Raw genomic sequence first — 22,593 nt, 5'->3', positions numbered from 1 at the left:
AGAAAACCCCCTATGTTGCTTTTCCTAATACCATACCTGCAACTGTAAAGGCTTGAGAGTCCTACAGTTCTCAGACCCGGTCTCGACCTCTTTCAAATAATGTGTTGCATACACAGACTTTGATCTCCAAAACATCAACTGTAAAATAGCTGTTAACAATAAGTTATTGCAAAATGCCAGGGAGGTAGCAATAAACCTTCAACACCGGAAACGAATCCTCATTAACTTGGGCGTGCGTCTCAATGCTGTGGGATCTTAAGGAGGACAGCAGCGTTCTGGGAAAGAGGACGAAAAGGATCCTTCGCTGAACACCATGAGTCTGAAGACCTCTTACTGTCACCATTCTGTGAAGATATCTCAAAGCTCTTACTGGGCAGGCTGTCTTTCTTCCTCTTCTGGCCCTAGAATATCCATGATATTCTTTACGACGAAAGAGCGAGGCCAAGGGTCTAATGGAAGCTTGTTCTTTGCCAAAAAGTGAAGCACTAAGGAACAAACTGCATTTCCTTGAATGACACCAACTCTCTTGTCCACAGTGTGGCTTTCACTGACAAGTTTTGCTGAAGCCAGGGCAATTTATATAGATTCCATGCTATACAGTCCTTAGGCATTTTCGATGTCTCAAAAGACTGAATAAGATCTGTCAGATCACTATTCGACAACAGATTAAGTCCCCTAAATTTGAACACTGAACTGAGCATAGCTCAATATACCTTAAAATTAGAAGGGGATAACTTCCTTGTAGACCACAGGAAGAGAAGGAAGTCAGCAAGCTGACTCACAATGGTCTCAGAAGAAAAGACTATAGCCTAATACACCATCCTCTGAAGACATTCCACTTCCATCGGTAAAGGTTCTTAGAAATAGTGTCTGCATCTTGCAATTGCTCTGACAAGGCTCCTGACAGTCTGAAGCCTGTCAGAGCAAGAGTGGACAACCCTTGGTGGAAGCGATAGAAGTGAGGTTGTCTGAAAAGTGACTTTTGAGGCAGGAGCCTTGGAAAATCCACCATGTAGAGAAGGCCTGGAAACTACTTTCTTTGGCCAAAAAAGATATTAACATCAGGTAAAATAGTTTTTAACGTCGCTTTACTTTGTTGATCCCGAAGGGGGGGAAAGCATAAGCATCTAGCCCTGACCAGTCCAGCAACATCACATCTACTACCCAGGTTAGAGGATCTGGAACTGGGGAGCAGAACAACTGAAAACAGTTGTTCCTGGATGCTATGAACAAATCGATAAACTGTTTTCCCCAAAACTTCCAAAGATCCAGACACATGGCAGAACTTCACATCCACTGCTGAGTTTGTCTGCCAATACGTTCATCTATCCCCCAACCAAATCATGGAACCAGATTTATACAATATTCTTCTGCCCAAAAAATGATGATCCCATGCTGTCATGAAAAAAGTGAATGAGCGAGTCCCTCCCTGCTTCCAAATGTAGGATAGGGCTGTGGAGTTGTCTGCATGAATGGCCGGCCACCACCTGACCTTCGACTAGCTGCACAAAATCCTGAAGGCCCAGGAACACTGCCAGAAGCTCCTTGATATTGATGAGGAAGGATTATTGAGATTGAGACTATCAAAACTTCCGACACTTTGTGATCCTGAAAAAGAGCTCCCCAACCTACATCCAATGCTTCTGAATAAAACTGTAGGCATGGGTTCACTGGAAGAAGAGAGACACCTTCCTGAACTCTTTCTCATGAATTCCACCACAAGAGATCATTCTTCATCTCTTCTGTGCGGGGAAACTGTTAAGTCAAGTTGGCACTTCCTACACCAGTTTGCCTTGAGGAAGAACTGTAGAGTCCTCGAGTGTAGCCTTCCTAGCCTCATGAACTTCTCTATCATAGAGAGGATACTCAGCAAACTCATTCACTGTACTTCTTTAGTTTGACGGACTGGAAAGGAAATGATGAACTGTCTGAAGATCCAACTCCACGCTTTTAAGGAATAAAAAGCATGAAAAGTCTATTTTTGGGACAGAAAATCCTGAAAAGTCTCTTTTTAGGGACAGAAAAGCCTTAAAAGTCTGAGTGTCCAGTTTCATTCCCAATTAGAAACCCTTCTGAAAAGGAATAATTTGGGATTTTTACATAATGCCCAAATTTTACTTCAGGCAGAGTCATCTCCAGGTCTTTTGCGCACTGACTCTCCGAAGAGGTGCAAAGAAGCCAGTCATCCAAATAGACAAATTTATCCCCATCAATTGCAACCACTGTCCCTGGGGACTTGAAGAACCCTCATGAACACCTGAGGCACTGTCGGCAACCCAAAACTGAAAGACCTTGTTCTGAAAAAAATATCAAGAGGTACTTCCTAAAGTCCTGATGGATTGGGGCATGGAAGTAGGTATCCTGCATGTTGAGGGATACCATCCAATCCCCATGGGACATAAGGATTCAAGGGGCCGACATGAAAAATGGGACTCCAGTCCCCTGATGGTTTGGGGACTACAAATAGACTGTTGTAGAACCCGTCCGACGAGTCGGTGACCTCTTCCACTGCACGTTTGATAAAAAGGGATTTTAGTTCCTGCTCAAGCGCCAAAAACATCTCGAGCCGATGGAGTATGCTGTTAACATGATGGGGACCTTGAAAAAGGGTCTTTCCCTGAAAGGAATGGATTGGCCCAGACATAAATCTTTTATAACCCTGGCTTCTGCACCTCTCTTTTTCCACTCCTCCCAAAACTCTTGACATGGACTTAGAAGGTGGGCAAAGGATGGCACGAGGTCTGGTAAAAGGGTGCGACTTTCCCCCATGAAAAGGCTGCTTCTGAGGCGGCGAAAAGGACTTTGCTGGCATCACAACTGCTGTTAAGAACTTAAGGCGCTTAGTTGATTGTACAAGCAAATCCATAGTGGACTTCTTTTCGAGAGCCGATATGATATCTTACACTGCATCTTGAGGAAATAGGTGTGACTCAACCACAGGGGAGAACATGAGAGCAGACTTCTGGATCATTGTTACTTCTTTAGTGGTAAAAGAGCACCACAGCTCATGCTTTTTTAACACTCCCATGGCGAACCAGGAAACTATTTCATCTGCACCATCTCTAACAGCTTTATCAGAACGAAAATGCACTCGCGCAACCAATCCTCCCGAAGATCCTCAGAAAGCAAAGGGCAGCCTTCCAACTTCCTTGCCAACTCTCCGATCGACCAGTCTAAAACTGAAAATTCCCAAGACCTTAAAGTGGTTGCAAACTAGATGGTCGATCTCTGATGAAGAAAAGAACATCATCACAGCCAAAAATGCTGCTCTCCTATTTGAGTTCACCAGGCGTGAGAAGTCCCTTTGGGAGGAGACAGATACTCCCAAGGAAGGATCTTCCCCCTTCAAGTAGAGATGGTAACGCTTCTTTACAAGCATCGAAGGAGGGGAGGCGAAAGACACTTTGCTTTGTTCTCTCTTAACGAACAGCCACTCATGTACAAGGCAAAGAGCTTTCCTAGCTGCAAAGGATAGGACTAGGACTAAATTAGGAAGGAAATCTTCTGGTTGTTTCTCTTTCTTCACAAGGAAGATCGAAGGAGGCGAACTAGAGGTGGACAAGAGAAACGGTCCAGAAAATATTCCAAAAGTAATCTCATTAATGCAGTGTATGCTGTCAAAGGTTGAGTCGAGTAGTTAAACTCCTGCTCTTGCTCCTGCATTTCCTCCTCTGCACAACACAGGAGACAGGGCCAGTTCTTCCTCCTTCGACAACGGCATCTTACACTTGAAGAAGGACAACTACTCTTCAAAGTGCTGTTGAAAAGGAGCCAAAGATGGATCATCCTGCTGGAATAGATCCGAGCAAACAGATGATGAAGACTTACTCCTAGACGTAGAAGCAGGCTTCAGACTTATAGTCAAAGTCTGTCAAGTTGACTAAGAGGGAACTGTTCATTTAGTTGGCACCAACACCTGTCGTTCCTCAGTTGAGTATACAGAGATGCAAGTCAAAACCATAAGATTACAAGACGGGCGGGAACAGGGAACTGTACCCCTAGATCTTGACAGGGATAGGGGACTAACCAACTAGTGCTGATGACCGGAGGAGATGAACCACTGGGATCTGACGATAACTGCGCACTATAGAGACTCCTTTTTAATGGCACTCAGTTGATGCCTGATACGACACTTCAGGATCAACTAATGGAGCGACCATCCGTGGGTAAGCCCCACTAGTCTCCCTTGGACCTCCAGTATGTCTTCTTCCCAAGGCAGGGGAGTGGGACAGTGACCGTAGTCTTGGAGAACTGGAGGGACGGGCAGCCACCCCCTTGGACTGCACTGCACTAGCACTCGTCACATTTACCTCACTTTTCTCCATGGACAATTTCATGGGGGACCTAACTCCACCATGGTTCTGGCCAAATACTCTAACTTCCTCTCGAACCTTCATTCAAGGCTGGCAAAGTATCAGAAAATGCAACATGGGAAGCTAGCAAGAGTAGGAAGTGAAGGAGTTGGAGGACTGAGAATGGGAGAGATATTACCAGGAATAGGTGCAGTAGCATGAGTATAGAGGTCTCCACTAACACAGGGGAAGGTGAAGGAGCTAACTTAGCCTTACCAACAGCTCTAGGGGTTGCCTTTCTCTTCCTATCTGGCAACATTTTCTTGAGTGAAATATACAGTTTCCATTTCTCCTCGTCCCAATCCTGACACACAGAACATCTTTGCTCCCTCAAACAATCCTGGCCCCCTACATTTAGTGCATCTAGAGTGAGCATTTTACACTTCTTCAACTAACCTAGTTTCCCAGCCATCTATGCAAAACCTAACTCCAGATGACAAAAATCAATAACCACAACGAAATTGTACGTTGCCAATATCCAGGAAAACCAAAAAACCTCCAAATGACAACGAAGAAGTTCCACAGAACTACCGATGTTACTTAGGAGCCAGCAGAAATCCAATTGAGAGGGGTGACGTCATCATACCTGCTTACTGGAAGTGGTCTGCTGTGTGAAGGAATCATACAGCTGAATAATTGCTTGGTAAGACCCTAAATAACAAGACAAAGTTAGATTTACCTGAGCCTTTCCCAAAGACTTGAGAGCCACCAGCAAAGTAAGGAGTGCTTGTGGGTGGAGACTTCAAAGAAAAGCTACTCGAAACATTCACAGTGAAGTTAGGTTCATTAGGCTTAGCAGCAGCTGCAGCAGCAGATAATCCTTCACTGAATGACTGACCACTTGTGGCACCTCCAAACAAGGAACCAGATGTGCCTGATAAAAAAATTAATTTTCATATTATGATTAATTATCGGGATACTTACCATTAGCTTATATCATTGTAACAATTGGAGTGATTGGTATTTGAATAAAAGAAAACTTGGCTGACCTGAATTGACTGTCTATAACCACCTGGGGCCCCTTACTCAAAACAAGCCTTACGCAAAGGTGCCTTTTGACAAAAAGATGCCTTTCCCAAAGGCTCGACGAAGGCGAAATCGCATACACAAAGATTTTCAAAGGCGCCTTTGACGTGCCTTTGCACGAAAAGGCTGCCTTTTTGTCAAAGGTGCCTTTGGATAGTCCAGCCAATCACATTGCCTGTATCATAGCGTGCCTAGAGAATGAGAACCAATCACAATACAGCAGCATATCAGCTGATTGTTGATGGCAGAGCGATTAAAGAGCGGCACGAAGGACCCTGTGGCCAAGAAAAGGAAGCAACCTCGCTAATTTAGCATAGATTAATTGCCATACATACCTAGATTGAAGCGGGTTTTGGCTAGGCCTTGGCTTATGTTTTACTGTTAACTTCATGCTATTTATGATATATTCCTAGTAGGCTCTATGTTAGGCTATGCAAAAGTATCCTATGATATTGCTTGGAAATGAATGTTTTAGCCTAAGCTGTGATGATATGCCTAGGCCTGTAGGTATTATTGCATAAGTTGCCAATACCTATGCCTTGCCTAACCAGATAATTTTATTTTTATATATTTTACACAATTCTAAGAGATTTTTCATGTTTGGCATTTCTGCCGCAAATGAATGTTAACCATTTAATCAATAGGTTAGGTTAGGGTAAAAAGTTAGGGAGCTTTTGAAGAATAGCAGTCCCACACAAACATGGGAACCGTTCAAAAGGATAAAACTGGGGTCCGTATTTTTAAAAGGGTCTTATCTACAAGACCAATTCTTAACCTTGCCTAACCTTAACCTAACCTAACCTAACCAAACCATGCCTAGTTGTGACTCAAGTAATTGTTATGTACTCTATCTGTGTATCAGTGTCACTTTTTTTTTTTTCCTTTGATGAGGTAGAGATGTGGGAAGTCATTGATCATAATTAGTCAATAATTACACAATTACATTGATGTTTCTTTTCCAGTTATTGCAGTAGCTAATTTCTGTACTATAACCTTTTTAGGTGATGGTCCTCATGAAAGTTTAGCTCTAGAACCTTCAGAGGAAGCTTTGGTGAGATTGGGCCTACTGGAGCAAGAAGCAGTTGAGGTTTTGGCAGATGTTTCTGATATTTTTCAGGATATATTGTCTAATCAAAAAGAATTAAATGAAAGTGTAAAAGAATTAAATGGAAGTGTAAGGGTAATAGCTGGCAGCATGGTAACCATGACTGATATCCTAAAGAGACATTATGCATAATTTTTTTTTTAAGTGGTAGTACTTTTAATATAGTCTATACAGTAGTAAATCCTATGTTAAGACCGAAGGTTTGTTTCGTGTATGAACAAATCTATTTTTTTTTCATACCATGCCTTATATGTTCCTATACCAAGGGTGCCCATAATGTGATAAATGTCATATACCTCTTCCTTATTGAGATTACTTTTTTGTAAGTTTTTTTTTTAAAGAGTAATGTGATATAGTGCCTCATTGTCTTATGCTAATCACTCCATTATTTAATAGGTTTATTTTTATTTTTCCTCCATTTACTCTTATTATATCGTGCTTATTGTGATCTCGTGTTATTGTGATAAGTTTATTACAGTTTTTTTTCATTTACAATGCTATTTCATGTTATTTCTCTATTGTGGCTATAAAGCATGTTTTCTTATTTAAAATAGTATAAAATGATACCTCTGTGATCTCAGTTACCTCTACCTTATTGTAAGTTTTTATTTTTTATTTACTTTAGTATGTTATTTCTTTCCTGGAGATAATGTACTATGTGATACACTGATATTGCTATTATTAAGGGTCATTCAGTGATACAGTAACCTATTTGTATCTAGGTAATATGAACATCAAATTCATTTATTTCATAACTTATTAGTATCTCAGACCACTTTAACCTATGTTTAATGTGCCTTATGAGTACCATAAGAGAAGTGATAAGGCAGGGAAATTGCATCCAATTTCACCTTTGCATATAGTACATAGTATAAAGATATATTTTCTGTATTGAGATTTATTAAACAAGACAAAAAAATTGTTTTTCTAGCATTGATTATACATGAACATTCTATAAGATATATGATAACTAAAGGTCAAAACAATCAGATTATAATATAGGAATTTTAGATTGTATATATGAAATAATTTTAAATAATACACATCCAATAACTTTAAATCTAACGTCTGCAGAGGAAAATCACACTATTGCAAAGCTATTAGAGTAAATTGCAAAATAAAACTATGTACATATAATGGCTTTCATTGACGTATACAAGAGGTAGGAGACATCCTCTTCTTACTTGTTGTCAATCCCAAAGTTGCCTTTCCCACCTCAAAAGGCTGCTCTAACCAGCCCTAGCGCAAAGGCTCTCACGGCGCCATATTTCCAAGATGGCAGCGCACACTCAGAGTTTTGAGTATGAGCCTTTCGAGTAATTGCCGACCGGAACGGCGCCTTTGCCACAAAAGGCGCCTTTGGAAGGTTTGAGTATGCGGCCCCAGTTTCCTACCGATCAAGTTAACTGACTCACAGTGAAGGAGGATGGTGGGTTAATGTAACCAGAGAAACATTCACTGCTTTACACCATGTACCTTCTTCCTCCCCCAACACTCAACATCTAGATTTCATAAAAACCTAATGATAGAAAAAAAGATCACTCTCTATTTTGCACAGGATGATATTGTTGGGCTGTGACAATAGGAATACGCTTTAAAATAATTATACAAAACTTTAATGTGTCAAAAAAACACAAAACACAAGGAAAAATCTGAGTTCCACCTCCATTGCAGTGCACTGACAACTTTTACTAGTAAAAGTTTCTAGGGCAATTAAAAGACATCTTTTCAACAGAAGCATTTTAAGACTTTACCTTCAAAATCTGGTAAAAGATCAGGATTTAATAAGCAATGTGGAAAAAGACAAGCATTTACGGATATGGGAGTGTCTGGCCTTCTAACACCACAAAAAATTTTTTTAACTCCTCTTGAAGATTTAAGTTGTCTAAGCAAATTCTCAGCGCCCTATCTGGACATAGCAAAACTTCCTCTTTACTGTCTATCAACAGCATTCTGGGAGAAACTTTTGTTTGCAATTGTTTTCAGCTTTAAACAAAGTTTGATAAAAGAGTGATGTCCTTGAGCAAAGCCAACATTGCAAGAGGAGGCCTGTAGCTCACTAATACATATTTACTTCCTTACCACCTTTAAGAGGATGTGACTACTCTCTACCTCTCTAAAACCAGTTTAATTTGCCTTTTTTTTCTCTCTCTCTGGATGTGCTCAGTGTGTGTGATCTCGTAGGTTTGTAGAAGCTGTGAGACCATGGAGGGTTTTACCTCACCAACGAAGCTTTATTTGGGATCTCGCAAGAAACATAGGATATGCCTTGGAGTGGGAGGGTTTCCTTGTTCAAGATTTTCAACTTCGGTGTCTACGGATCCTCACCCAATGTGCAGTAAGCACAGAGAAAACATTTGTACAATTACTAACCCAAGTTCAATTTGTCGTCGTTGGTCGGTGAAACAATGGTGGAACAATGGAAAAGGTTTTATGAAAAGGGTCAGTAAAAGAGAAAGGAGAAGCTACCATCTTTGAATGTCCAAACCTCTTCAGCTTCTTTTGCTCCAACCATGCATAATGCTGTTCCATACGTTACGTCACCTGTATTTAAAGGCCAAAGACCATGTAACCAATATTTCAGCAAGAAGAATTCTAACAAGCATGTAGTGGGTAGCAGGTGGTTTTAGACAGTCCATCCAAATCAGCTAAGCTTTCTTATTCGTTTATTTTGAATGCCAATTGTATGCTAATTTTATAAAAGGGTAAGATTCTTCCACATGAATTCCATCAGTAAAATTACTGACAGATTCTTTATTATTATTTTAAGACTATTACAACAATACCAGTAAAACTAAAGTGTTCAAAACTGCTAATTACCTAAAGAACTGCCAAACAAGGATTTTCCCGTTATTCCTCCAAAAAGTGAGCCTTTAGGGGTACCACCAATGGCACCGGAGCTAGGTGTTGTAGAGTCAGCTGTGGCAAAGGTTGTTTTGGATGCTGACAATGCACCACCTTGGTTAGTTTTTTCAGAATCTGTTTCCTCACTCTTCGGAGTTGATTTCAACACTATGGGCACTTCTGTGGGCTTACCACCAAGTTTGACCTAACAAAGAAAATCAATAGGGTAAATGAAATAGCTAAACCTTAAATTATTATACATTTCACAAAAGTTTCCCACACCCACAGATGAATGCATAACAAAAAGGATACATTTAGAGAAAATTGTGTTGGATACAAAAACTGCTATAGAATTACACAGCCCCACACTATTGACTTCACACACACACACACACACACACACACACACACACACACACACACACACACACACACACTCTCTCTTCTCTCTCTCTCTCTCTCTCTCTCTCTCTATCTCTCTTCCTTCTAACTCTCTCACTCTCTCACTCTCACTTCTCTCACTCTAGGGTTGGTCAGAAAAACAGCATATATGAAGGCAGCAGGATGAAGACCTATATCAAGACCCAGAAAATCAAGTTATAGATGAGAACCTAGTTCTACATATTTTCTAAATAACCATACTTTAACTCCCTAAAAACTTTAATTACCACCATACCTTTGCATTATCAACTGCTTTGTAGAACTCAACTGCAATCTCGGGAGTTTTGAAACGAATGGCAAAAGTTTCACTTCTGGGTGTATTCTCTGCATAGTCAACGGTAGCCCAGTAGAAAGTCTTGTCGTCCTTCTTACGAAACTCCATTCCTTTCTCTACATTATGATTCAGACAGATTTTGTGAACTTGTTCTCTCCTCATCAACAAACGGACCTTGCCAGTCTGTGGCAAAGAATTTAGGGAGGATTTAATATTTGATTAAAAAAAAAAAAAAAACTGCACAATCAGATTAGTTATTTTGAGGCGCAATCATCATATTTCATTATAATTACCATTTAAAACCAAAAGTATTCTCATTTGGTAAAAAATAAGCAAATATCTGCCACTTAATACTTGATAAATTTATTTATGGAAACCATTCAACTTGTTTAACATAAGATCATGCACCAGATACCAAGTTCAATCTCTAAATAGTTTTGTAGTGAACCACTACAGTATGATTTTGCACATACAGTGTTATACCTCGCTTGTCAAATGTTTCTAAGTCCAACATTCCATTTTTCTAACTAAATTTTCGAGAAAATTTTGATTCGTTTGTCAAACAATTGATCGTACTTCGAACTGACCGATTATTTGTTTATACTTGTATTTGATGGCCTACCACGTCCTACAATAAAAACTGTATTAACATGCTTTTTCATTTACAATATATCGTTTAATGATAACCATATTTGATAAAATAAATAAAAAGAATAAAGCATTTCAATATAAAATCAGGATATAAGATGTACAAAATTGTACGTCACGGCAGTGAACGTGTAGCTGACTTGAGACTGAACGAGGGGGGCGTTGATAAGTTGAGGAGAGAAGACAGTTAAAATATTACTGTATGTAAAAGCAATAATAATTCACATAAAAATTTAACAATGATAAAAATATGAAAACAAATGTAATACAGAAATAGAAAAAAATTTTTCATTGAACCAGTGTTCAGTGCGCCGAGTGAGATGGTATAATTTAACCATATTCAACAAAATAATAAATGAAAGAACAAAGCTTTTCATAATAAAATATAGCATAAACGATTAACATCATTCGTCATTGTGGTTTTGTACAGCTAACTTGAGATACAGGGAGGGAGCGTTTATATTTTTGAGGAATAGTGAATGAATAATTTTAAGTTATCATGCATCGTGATATTGCTGATGAGAGAAGAGATAGTATTATGTTGCTGATAACCATTTATCTGCACTATAAGCACTCTTATGACGCAGATAACCTGAACTTGGCACGTTATGGCACCATAATTCGCCAACTTTATACCGCTAGACAAGTGCCATAAAATCGAATCGCCGATAAGCAGGGACTGCCTTAATGATCATAAAAAGTGTCTTACTTGAGATGATAGGCAGGAGAGAAGGAAGATAGGGGTCTGCTTTCTACTGACTTAGCAGCTGGGCTGGGATGATTATTCGCCCGTTTCTTTCACTTATACTTGATTTGCCCAAATCACTTCTTTTGTTACAGTAAAATATCCATCTAGTGACAATTGCTTTTTACTATTTTTCATCACAGTAAAAGTAACTCTGCTCAATAATAAATACACTATGACTTATTTGTTTAAACGACTTCCTTGTGAGAGCTATTTAATCTACCTTTCTTTTTCTTGCATTATTTACTTATTAGTGGTACTTATTTGTTTGCAAAATCCACGTTTATTATAAATTCTGCCATTTCATGCACGTGAGATCTAAGTGTAAACTCTGTTATCAACCTTTGCCTACTGCAACCATTTCCTTTTCCTCCCTCCATCCCCCAGCCAGCCGAGTGTCATTTTCATGAAACAGTCCATAAATCATACACGGAAACAAAATTTTTCTGAAATTTTACTTCATATAATGTACTGTTTTATTCCCTTACACACTTAACTTTTGAACACATTAATAATAATAATAATAATAATAATAATAATAATAATAATAATAATAATAATAATAATAATAATAATAATAATAAAAAAAAAAAAAAAAAAAAAAAAAAAATGAAAAGGAGACTTATTGGGTTGGCTGGAAAAAATTATCGCGATATGTTTCATATTTCGAACTAATCATTTTGAACAGCCTTCTGGAATGAATTAAGTTTGCAGTCTGAGGTACTACTGTATTAAATATGACAATTTCATATGGTACTATTACTGAACTATGTATCTGACTTACAAAAACTACACAAGTTACTGTATTAAATTTGACAATTTCATATAGTATTATTACTGAACTTCATATCTGCCAAACAAAAACTATAGAAGTGTCACCCTCCTCAACTCTTATTACATAAATGTAGAAAAACTTGCCTTCTTATGTTCTAAAACTTTAATATCACCTAGACCTCTCTCCTTCCATTCTCCAGAAACAAGTCGATGCAATTTGGCTCGATTAGAATACAGTACAATTTCATCTTCTTCTCCAGTTACCACATCTACTTTTTCTGGCAGAGGGATCACAGGCTGAAATTGACATGTTAGTTCTCAATTACAACACCAAAGAACAGCCATAGGACATGAACTTTTTTTTATTCCATGACTACATGTGACAAAAAGTCTGGATATTCAAGAACACTCAATAAAATTTATTATCAATCAGGTGGTCAGAGATCTTTTACATATACACAGTATAAACAAAACCCTCTCTTAAAACCTAATTGTTCACAATAAAAATGACAATCATTATAGAAAAAACTTACTTCAAAGTAAAGGTGGTCTCCATCATCTTCTTCAACCACTCCATCTTCTGATTCACAAACACTTATGTCACGAGAGCGTGGGGACTTTGCTTTGACCCCACTAAAGGTAAAATCATACTTGCCAGGACTACCAAAGACAAAACTGGACTTTGCCTCTTTAGCAGTTGCTGAACTGGCAGCTGTAGTTGAAGTAGTCGTCGTAGAAAAGGTTGATGCAGCTGGAGTAGTAACAACAGAAAAGGTGAAAGGCTGACTAGACTGTGTTTGTTGAGTACCAAAGGAAAACGTTGATTTGCCACTTGCTGTGGTACTGTCACTTTTAATTTGTTGAGAAGGCACACCAAATGAGAATGATGGCTGAGTTGATGAAGTCGTTGCTGTACTTGAAATACCAAAGGAGAAAGCTGGTTTCTTCTCTGTATCACTAAATGAAAATCCTCCACTAGATATCTGAGTATTTGAGCCAGCACTTGAAGTATCTTTAATGCCAAACTTGAAAGTTGGTTTAGATTCACTAGATGATGAAACAGTTGTACCAGATCCACCTGAACCACATGCAGCACAAACAGCATCTTCAGCTTTATTACGAACCAAACAAGAGCTGCATTCCCAAGAGCCAGGAGGCGGCTTGAAAAGTGAGGCCAAGGTAGCTGTTTTAGGATCAACAGGCTTATCCTGGGGAACAGCTTCTGGAGCATCCTTTAAACCTTCACTTCCTGGTTTTTTAGTAGAGCAAGCAACACATACAATAGCACCTGAATCATTTCTTACTAGACAAGATTCACATTCCCAAGAACCGACCTTTGGCTTGAACATTTCTGCTAAAGAAGCTTTTTGTTTTTCAGAGTTATCTGCTACAGTAGATGAAATAACTCCTACAGTACTACTCTGTGGTGCATCATCCAGTGACTTCTGAGCACTTTCAAAAGCTGTTTTAAAGCTTAATGCCTGAAAACATGGAACTATAATTAAAAAATGAACTTAAGAAGTCTGTTGCAGCTAAATATCTTGGATCAAAAACCTAAAATAGAATTAACCATTGATTGAGTTTTATCCTACGAAATTTACCACAAGCAACACTGTATAGAATCTATAATAAAAACTGACAAGCAAATTTCTAAGTTTTCACTGAAAAGGTTTGCCATGACTGACCTACTAGAACAAAATATACATTAACTTACTAATTCCTGAGTTTTAAATCGTGCAGCAAACTTTTCATATTTCATTTCCTCATCAGCAAAATCATTTGCAGCCCAAATCCATGCTTTATCTGAAGTTGCCATCTGAGCTAATTTGATGTCAGCAGTAATAAAATGATTGGCACATATTTTGTGAACTTGGTCCCGACGCATCAAAATACGAACCTGAAAATTAATAAGATAAAAAATGAGTTTAGTACATACTGTACACTAATGCTACATAGACACAAACCTTCCCTTTCTCTTTTTAATATGTTTCGGCTCAAGGCGATAATTTCAATACACAGTGTTGTTTAACACATTAGAATAATTATCAGTTGGCCAGGGAATAGTTCTCTACCAAGGTACTTCCCATTTCTCTTTACTCAGCTTAAAGCATCAGTTTAAAATTTGTGCAACTTAACACAATAAGAGAGAGAGGATAACCACTACATACAACAATGGTTAGTATTTATCAAACACTTAATGTACTAGATTAAATTTACCTGTTATAGAGAGAGAGACGAGAGATTGAAGAGAGAGAGAGAGAGAGAGAGAGAGAGAGAGAGAGAGAGTCTACACAAGTCAAGACCATTAATTAGGAAAAGTAAAAGTATTGTACCCGAGTTGGACAGATAATAAGACTTCTTGAAAAAGTGAGATTGGTCAGAATTAGGGGCAATCTAGTTTTCACCAGCTGCTGGATAAGTTAAGGATACTTACTTGAAAATGTCTAACCAAACAGATTGCAAAGGTTAACCAGTGTGGTCATGTGTAACATGGGCATAAATGTCATGGGATGGGGACTGTTAGCTACCAAGCCCAACTTCAACAAAAAAACACCGATGGCTGATGTGGCTTAATTGAACCTTAACAACAGAAATGATATTTGTATATTACACGACCACACTATCAGTATGACTACCTTACTCAATTGTATCAGACCAGTCCAGCGAATGACGTGTCTATTCCTTAAACCGCCCGAAGGAAGGAGGAAAGGTACAAGAGAAAGGAGACCAGCCAACTCACTCATTCTTTCAGCCACACAATCATCTTAGGTAAGATACAAAGGTGCCCTGTTAAGGGCAACCATGAGTTACACAACCTGTTGGGCAGCCACCACAGGACCCAGGGAAACCGTGTCCGCAGATCTGTGGGCAACATCCTTAAGATAGAAGGTGGTGAACGTGGACTGGCAAAACCAAGTTCTTTTTAAAAGCCAGAGAGGGACCAATACCCCTACCGTCACACGCTCTAACCTGCACAGACGTGGTCTGACGACTTCCCGTATCCAAAAAGAGATAGTATTCTTAGACACCTTTCTTTGTACGGGCTGAGCTAAAAAAAAAAAGTCTGCAGCAGCCTGGTCTAAGGTACCCAGTCCTTTTAAGATAGCAACGCAGGGACCGGACAGGGCACAACAAAAGCTCTTGAGCATCACCACCCACAAAGTCAGTCAGTGATGGAATGGAAAATTCAAGTGAACCTGTCATCATGCACAGAGAGATTTTGGGTCTTTGCCACGAATTCCAGGACAAATTCAAAGGACATCGACCCGCAACCCATGGTGTACTTCACCTCATAGCTCAGACTGTGGAGGTCTCCTACCCTCTTGGAAGATGCCAAAGCCAAAAGGAAAACTGTCTTGAGCATCAGGTTCCTGTCAGATGAGAGATGCAAGGGTTCATATGGACTCTTAGTGAAGCTCTTAAGAACCAAGGAAACATCCCACGTCAGAGGCTTGAGGTTTCTAGGAGAACTCAACTACTCAAACCCCTTAACTAGCAGGGAAAGTTCCAAGGAAGAGATGTCAATACCCTTGACACACAACACCAAACTCAAGGCCGCCCTGTAGCCTCTAATGGCAGAAACAGACAAACGTTTCTCGTCTCTGAGGAAAGTTAAAAAGTCTGCTATTTGCTGAATAGACGTTGCGAGTGGAGAAAAACCCCCTTTACGACACCAATCACAGTAGATCACCCATTTACCTTGGTAAACTGCAGAGGTAGACTTTCTAAGACTGCTGGACATATGGCCTGCTGTTCTCTCAGAAAAGCCTCTCCCTCGGAGACACTTGATAGCCTCCAACAGTGAAGAGAGAGGGATTCTACCGACGGGTGGAACCTTTCCGCATGGGGCTGACACAGATGTTACCAAAGGGAAATCTCCCTTGGAACCTCTGACAACAACGACAGCAGATCTGGGAACCATTCCGCCTGAGGCCACAGAGGGGCTACCAGTCATCCTGAGACCCTGTGAACTCATCAGCCTGTTCAGAACCTGACGGATCAAATAAAACTGAGGGAAGGCATACACCTCCAGGTTGTCCCAGGGATGTTGGAATGTGTCCTCTGCTAATGCTAAAGGATCTGGAACCACTGAACAGAACACCTCCAGCTTCCTGTTGAAGCACGTCGCAAAAAGGTCCAGCATGGGTCTCCCCCAAAATCTGGAAAAGCTCATCTGCCACCACTTGACGAAGGGACTACTCTGTGCCTAGGATCTGATCCCGGGAACCGAGTTTGTCTGCGACCACGTTCCGTTTCCCTGGGATATACCTGGCTGAGAGCTCTACCGAATTGCTGACAGCCCACTGGTGAAGCTCAATGGTCAAGGTGTGAAGTTGACTGCAACAGACTGGCAAGCGATGATGCACTCACCAACCCTTCCAGGGACCTGTCGGAAGCTATCTTGGCAATAACCACAGACCAGAAGTCCAGCCAAGAAACCATCTGCAGCATGGAGGCCGCCGTAGATTCCAATGCTGAGGCATCTTGCAGAGACAAGGACGGAGCCACTGACCTCACCTGTTCCAAAGTCAATCCTGGCTTCAGGCGAATGACGTCTGGGTTAAGATGGCGTGACAACAAAAAAGCAAAGCTTGTAGCATAGTACTTCCTATGTCTTGTGAGAGGCGGGGTAGTAGTCTGGTAGAGCCCCTAAAGCGAAGCAAACTGTCTCGGTCCAAAACAGAGGTGTTAACCTTCTGTAAGAATGACTGAACGTGCCCCAACAAAGGAAGCTGAAGAGATTATTTGGGGTCCTGAGTAGCTCCCACCAAGGCTTCCAAGCAAGGAGTGTAAGACAACCGAGCCCAAGTCTTACTTTCTAAATTGTTAAACCTACGAATGAGATCAACAACTTGCGAAAAGGAAGACAAACTCTTGCATGTCTCCCTCCTCCTGCTCCAGCAACAGAGATCGACATTGAGAAGGATGTGTAGGCTCCTCTAAGGCACCTTCCCCACCAAAATTAACGGAGGGTTAGCAGCCAAACAGACAGAAACCTCAACTAACCTGTCGGGGCTGGGTCCATGCGTCGGCTTCCGAGAGGAACCTACTTTAACACTAGGAACATCACTTACTTCAACAGGTAACTCAACATGTCGATGAAAGGTCACAGGCGTGGCGGACGTACGTACATGAGTTGGGGGGGAAACCCGAACACTCAAGATCGAAAGAGAATCCCCTAGAGTCAAACTCTTGGAAGCACCAGTGAGAGGCAGGCAAACACTCCTGCTGCACCTACTCCGCGCTCACATCTTTGACCTATTGACAGGCGCCTTGAGATCCTTACGGCAACGAATAGGCCTTGGAGAAGAAGGAACACTTACATTACGTGCACGGGCAGGGTAGGTTGCAACACGATGTGCTGTGGGGGGGTTTGCTTGTGATTCGATTCAAGGGAAGGGATGAAGCATCCCCTGCAGATCGTGTGAGGGAAGGAGCACTAACACTGCCTGAAACAACAGCACTCTCGGGAACACGTCCGCGTTGTTCCTCCCTCGTAGGCGAAGGAAGGGCAGTCCTTAGCCTTCCAACGCTTGATACGCCAACGGGCATAGAGTGGGAAGAGAGAGAGGAAGACAGCACTGGTTTCTTATGCACACTCTTCTCAGGAGGTGGGGACGAAGCAACACGTTTCCTACAAGTACTCCCAACCGATAAGGCAGCCAACTTCATATCCAAAACAGAGTCCAACCTCTGAAGCACTGCCTGGCATACGACCTGGGTGGCAGGGATGACGTCACAGGTGAGAACGGAAGATCAGAGGAGGACTGGGAGACATCATCAATGTGAGTGATGTCACAAGTGGTGGTGACGCCACTGGTGGAGGAATACACAGACAGATCCTGTGACGTCGTCAACAGGGCTGACGCCACAGCGTAAGAAGCGGCAGCAGACACTGGCGGAGCAATAAAAGATGGCCGACTTCTGCTACCCATGAACGAGGCTGAGAGGAGGGGGGATGGCTTGGCCAGATGGGGGAGGGGGGTGCGAGCTTCCAAAAAATGCGCTAGCAACCCTTCCAAAGACGGGGTACCCCCTAGACTGAGCGTCTTCCAAATTGCTGCCATTTTGGATGCTTCCAACTCTGGAAGAGAAGAGATTGATGAAAAAGCCTCACCCTTCTCGGGAATCAAATAAACTCCCGAGGAAGAAGGGGCTACATTACAAACATTAGCCTGGTGGCCTCCCAATACTTCCAGCGATGAATCAATGGAAGAAAAGGAAGGAGACGCAGGAACAATGCTACTATGGGGGTTGACTACTGCAGGAGACGAAACATCAGAGAGGCAAAAAACCTTCCCAAGTAGGAAGAGTCAAAACCCTCCGATGTTCTCTTTCCATAAAATGACCTCCACTGCTTCTTAGGCCATGCACATTATGTGAGGGTCAGTCGCTGCCGAAACCAGAAAACGAGAACATGGAAAACCTGGAACTCTGGGGCACATACGCTGACGGCAAGAAGGAGCAGAAGAAGCCCTAATATCAGCCAAACACACACACACTAAACACAAGCAAAACAGGCAATGAACCAGGAAAAGGGCAATAAAGTTAACACAACTCTCGCCCAGGCGGTTAAAGAAAGACTGGTGTAGCAGCATCATCCTTGACCAATCCTCACCCGAGCTATGCATGTGCCAGATATCACAAGATTCCTTGCTTTCATCTGCTTTTTAACCGGAACCAGCTAGGCGCTAGAAATTATCCTATTGTTAAGACGGAAGGTTTGTTCGCCATGAACAAAACCCACCACTCACTCTCGCAATTGAAAGCGCCAAGCCTGAAGAATGTTTCAAAATTAAATGGTAAAATTATTTCAAGTTAAGAATGCTGGATGATGAAGAGGATGGAGATGCATAGCAAAATGAGTAAAAGTTTCCTCTCCTTTGAAGAGGCTCAAGAGCAGCTGATAGAATGCACCAGGCCTTCAGTACTTGTTGAAGGCACCGAGGCATCACAAGATACTTCAGGAAGATAGGAAATTTAGACTGGAGAGTTAGTTTCTTTACAAAATAAGTATCTCTGTAGCAGGCGAGACCATCTTGAATGGCAATTGCTGCTTCACTGCTGAACTTCACATTATGGAAATTATGACACTTTTTGAAACACTAAAATCATCCATGACTTGCTGTAAATTGCTATATAAACACTTATCAGTGCACACTTCTAAAATTTCAAAAAGACTGGTCAACTGAACCTGGATGTCATTAAATCAAGCAACATACTCTTCTGTATCTGGTCTCCATCCACAAAAATAATTTCTCCACCTCATCAATTAACCTATCCTTTCTTTATGATTACTATTGTACATTTTACTGATGAAAAAGAACTAACAGTGTCACTAATTGCCAGTGTCAACTGTAAAGCAGAAATTCCAGCGCAATTGACCACAGCATGCATTCCTCCTTTGCGCTCACAAATAATCCAAGTTTCACCTCAAAACAAAACATGATACAGTATGGGTTGTAAACACTTAAGACTGCAGGCCAAATGGAAAATAAGCACCACTTACGACACAGTCCAGCATGCACAACAGTACTGTGGTACTATGTATCACTTGCCAAGGAAAAAATCTAATTCAAATTTCAGGATAGGGTTTTAGATGAATGTGCATTATGCTATCACTTCTACCTTCGTAAAGTCAATATCATAAAAAGGCCCACCATAAACTCGGGAGCACCAGTACTAAAATGAGTAAAATATTTCAATGTTCTCCAAGGGGGTTTTTGTAGCAATTGCTAAAAACCTAAAATACAAGGTTTACTGGCCCAGATTCCAAAAATACCAAATTTGTAACTAATTTGTATTTTTCATAACTAACAAACCTGAGGTCTTAACATTAGGATTTACTAGCGCCAAGCTGGAAACCGGTAGAATTAAAATTACACTTGTGAGATCCAGGGACTAATGGCATCTATACCAGGTCACGGGGCATGTATACCCAGAATGCCCACGGCTACCTGTGACCCATCAGTTATATTTCTAACCCAGTTTAGACTGCTAGAGGGGTGGTTCGAGGTGGGCCTTTAACTGTTAAGACCTCAGGTTTGTTAGTTATGAAAATACAAATTAGTTACAAATTTGGTATTTGTTCATACACGAAACAAACCTTCGGTCTTAACATTAGGATAGACTTACTATTGGAGGGAGGTAAGTCTCTACAACTGACTGGGAGTTTGCCACCTTATCCATTTCTGAATATATAGGGAAATTCTAAGAGAATGGACAATGAACCTAGGACCAAAGATATAAGCGGATCTATTGGTTTTCTCCCACTGGGTGTAGATACCATTCTACTGTTTACTCTTGTCCCTTGCAACTGGATCCACCTTCACCCCTCTTTTCCCTATTATCCAGAGGGGTGTGTTGCTACTGAAAAGTATATCATCAGCTAAGATAGCTTCACAGTATGGCTGACCATCTCACCTGCATCTAGTCCGTTCCAGCACATGACGGTACTCTCCTTCATATTGCCCGTAGTTAAAGGAGTAGGAAGAAAGTAGTAAAGAAAAAAGACCAGTCATCCCATTCATTCTACTTTCATACCTTCATCTTAGACTAGATGCAAACTGACCCGCCAGGGGCACTGGATGAACTATATCACTTGTTGGGCCGCCACCACTGGACCCAAGGAAAAGGTGTCCAAGGATCTATGGGCAACATCTTTCAAATAAAATGAGGTGAAAGTTGTTTGGCGCTTCCACACACCAGCTTTCAGAATTTTATCCACAGACATGTTCTTCTTAAATGCCAGGGAAGCACTCACACCCCTGATGTCATGAGCTCTAGCTCCCACCTGGCTATCTGACCCTCTGTCTTCTGCCGTATAAGCATCTCTGATCGTCTCCCTTAGCCAAAATGATTGTATTCTTGGACACTTCCTTCTTGTTCCGTCCTGTACTTACGAACAACCTCTGGCACCCCGGCCTGAGGTGCCTTGTTCTCTTTAATAAGTACTCCCTTAGTGCCCTGACGGGGCATCTCAGCTTTGTCGTTGTCTACAAAGTCTGCCAAGGAAGGTATGGTAAAGGAGTCGAATCTGCCGTCTACTATTGTTGGATTTTGGGTCTTGGCCACGAATTCTGGGACAAACTCACATACCATTGATCTCCAACCTCTCGAGTGCTTTATGAGATATGAGAGGCCATGTAGCTCCCCCACCCTTTTGGTTAAAGCCAGGGCCAATAAGAAGACTGTCTTCAGGGTCAGGCTCCTATCCGTGGACTGCCTTAGTGGTTCGTAGGGGGGTTTTGTCAGACTACTCAGTACCTTGGTCAGATCCCAATCTGGGGCTTTTAGCTCCTTTGGTGGGCATGACTGTTCAAAGCTCCTCATCAGCATGGCCAACTCCCATGAAGACGATATGTCCACTCCTTTCATTCGTAAGACTGAGGCTAGAGCCGCCCTGTACCCCTTCACTGCAGATACAGACATATGTTTTTCTGTTCTGAGATATATCAGAAAGTCTGCTAACTGCTGAATAGTGGTACCGAGTGGAGACACGTTTCCTCTACGACACCAATCACAGTATGCTGACCACTTTCCTTGGTATACTGTCGCAGATGATTTTCTGATATTACCTGCCATCTGAGTTGCTGCTTTCTGCGAAAACGAAAACCCTCGCTCTCGGAGGAGATACTTGACAGTCTCCACCCGTGAAGCGATAGGGACTTCACCGACTGGTGGTACCTCTCCACGTGAGGCTGACACAGAAGGTTGCTCCATGGAGGTAACTCTCTTGGCACATCTACTAGGAGTTCCAGTAGGTCTGGAAACCACTCTGCTTTCGGCCATAACGGAGCTACCAGGGTCATCTTGAGGTTCTGAGACCGCATTACCCTGTTCAGAACCTGACGGATTAGACAAAATGGAGGAAATGCGTATACGTCCAGATTGTCCCAGGGGTGTTGTAGCGCATCTTCTGCTACTGCCTCTGCGTCCGGGACTACTGAACAATACACTTCCAACTTTTTGTTGTACCTGGTTGCGAATAGGTCTATGATCGGTCCTTCCCATAACATGAGCATCCTGTCCACTACCTGTTGGTGTAGGGACCACTCCGTTCCCAGAATCTGATCCCTGCGGCTCAACTTGTTGGCCACTATGTTTCTTTTTCCCGGAATATACCTGGCCTTGATGTCTACCAGGTTCTCTATAGCCCACTGGTGAAGTTGAACTGTCATCACATGTAACTGCCGAGAAACTAGGCCTCCTTGCTTGTTTATATAAGCTACTACTGTGGTGTTGTCTGACATCAATACCACTGAGTGTCCCTTTACTCTCTCCCTGAATTCTTGTAGAGCCAGAAAAGCTGCTTTCAACTCCAGCACGTTTATATGGAGTTCTCTGTCCTTGCAACTCCATTTTGCTGACACCATCAACTCCT

The 22,593-nt window shown here is 41.5% G+C and overlaps 1 protein-coding gene across 1 annotated transcript in view; it reads right to left on the bottom strand.

Annotated features, from left to right (window-relative positions):
• Positions 1-22,593, bottom strand: part of LOC135201419 (ranBP2-like and GRIP domain-containing protein 4) — a 279,898-nt gene that overhangs the window by 57,743 nt on the left and 199,562 nt on the right. The window contains 6 exon segments of the mRNA XM_064230328.1: positions 5,032-5,226; positions 9,304-9,532; positions 10,004-10,225; positions 12,354-12,506; positions 12,743-13,690; positions 13,924-14,106. Coding sequence (XP_064086398.1) covers positions 5,032-5,226; positions 9,304-9,532; positions 10,004-10,225; positions 12,354-12,506; positions 12,743-13,690; positions 13,924-14,106 — 1,930 coding nt within the window.

This window comes from Macrobrachium nipponense, chromosome 28 (assembly GCF_015104395.2).
Source record: "Macrobrachium nipponense isolate FS-2020 chromosome 28, ASM1510439v2, whole genome shotgun sequence".
Lineage (NCBI taxonomy): Eukaryota > Metazoa > Arthropoda > Malacostraca > Decapoda > Palaemonidae > Macrobrachium > Macrobrachium nipponense.
This window is presented reverse-complemented; position numbering and strand designations above follow the sequence as displayed.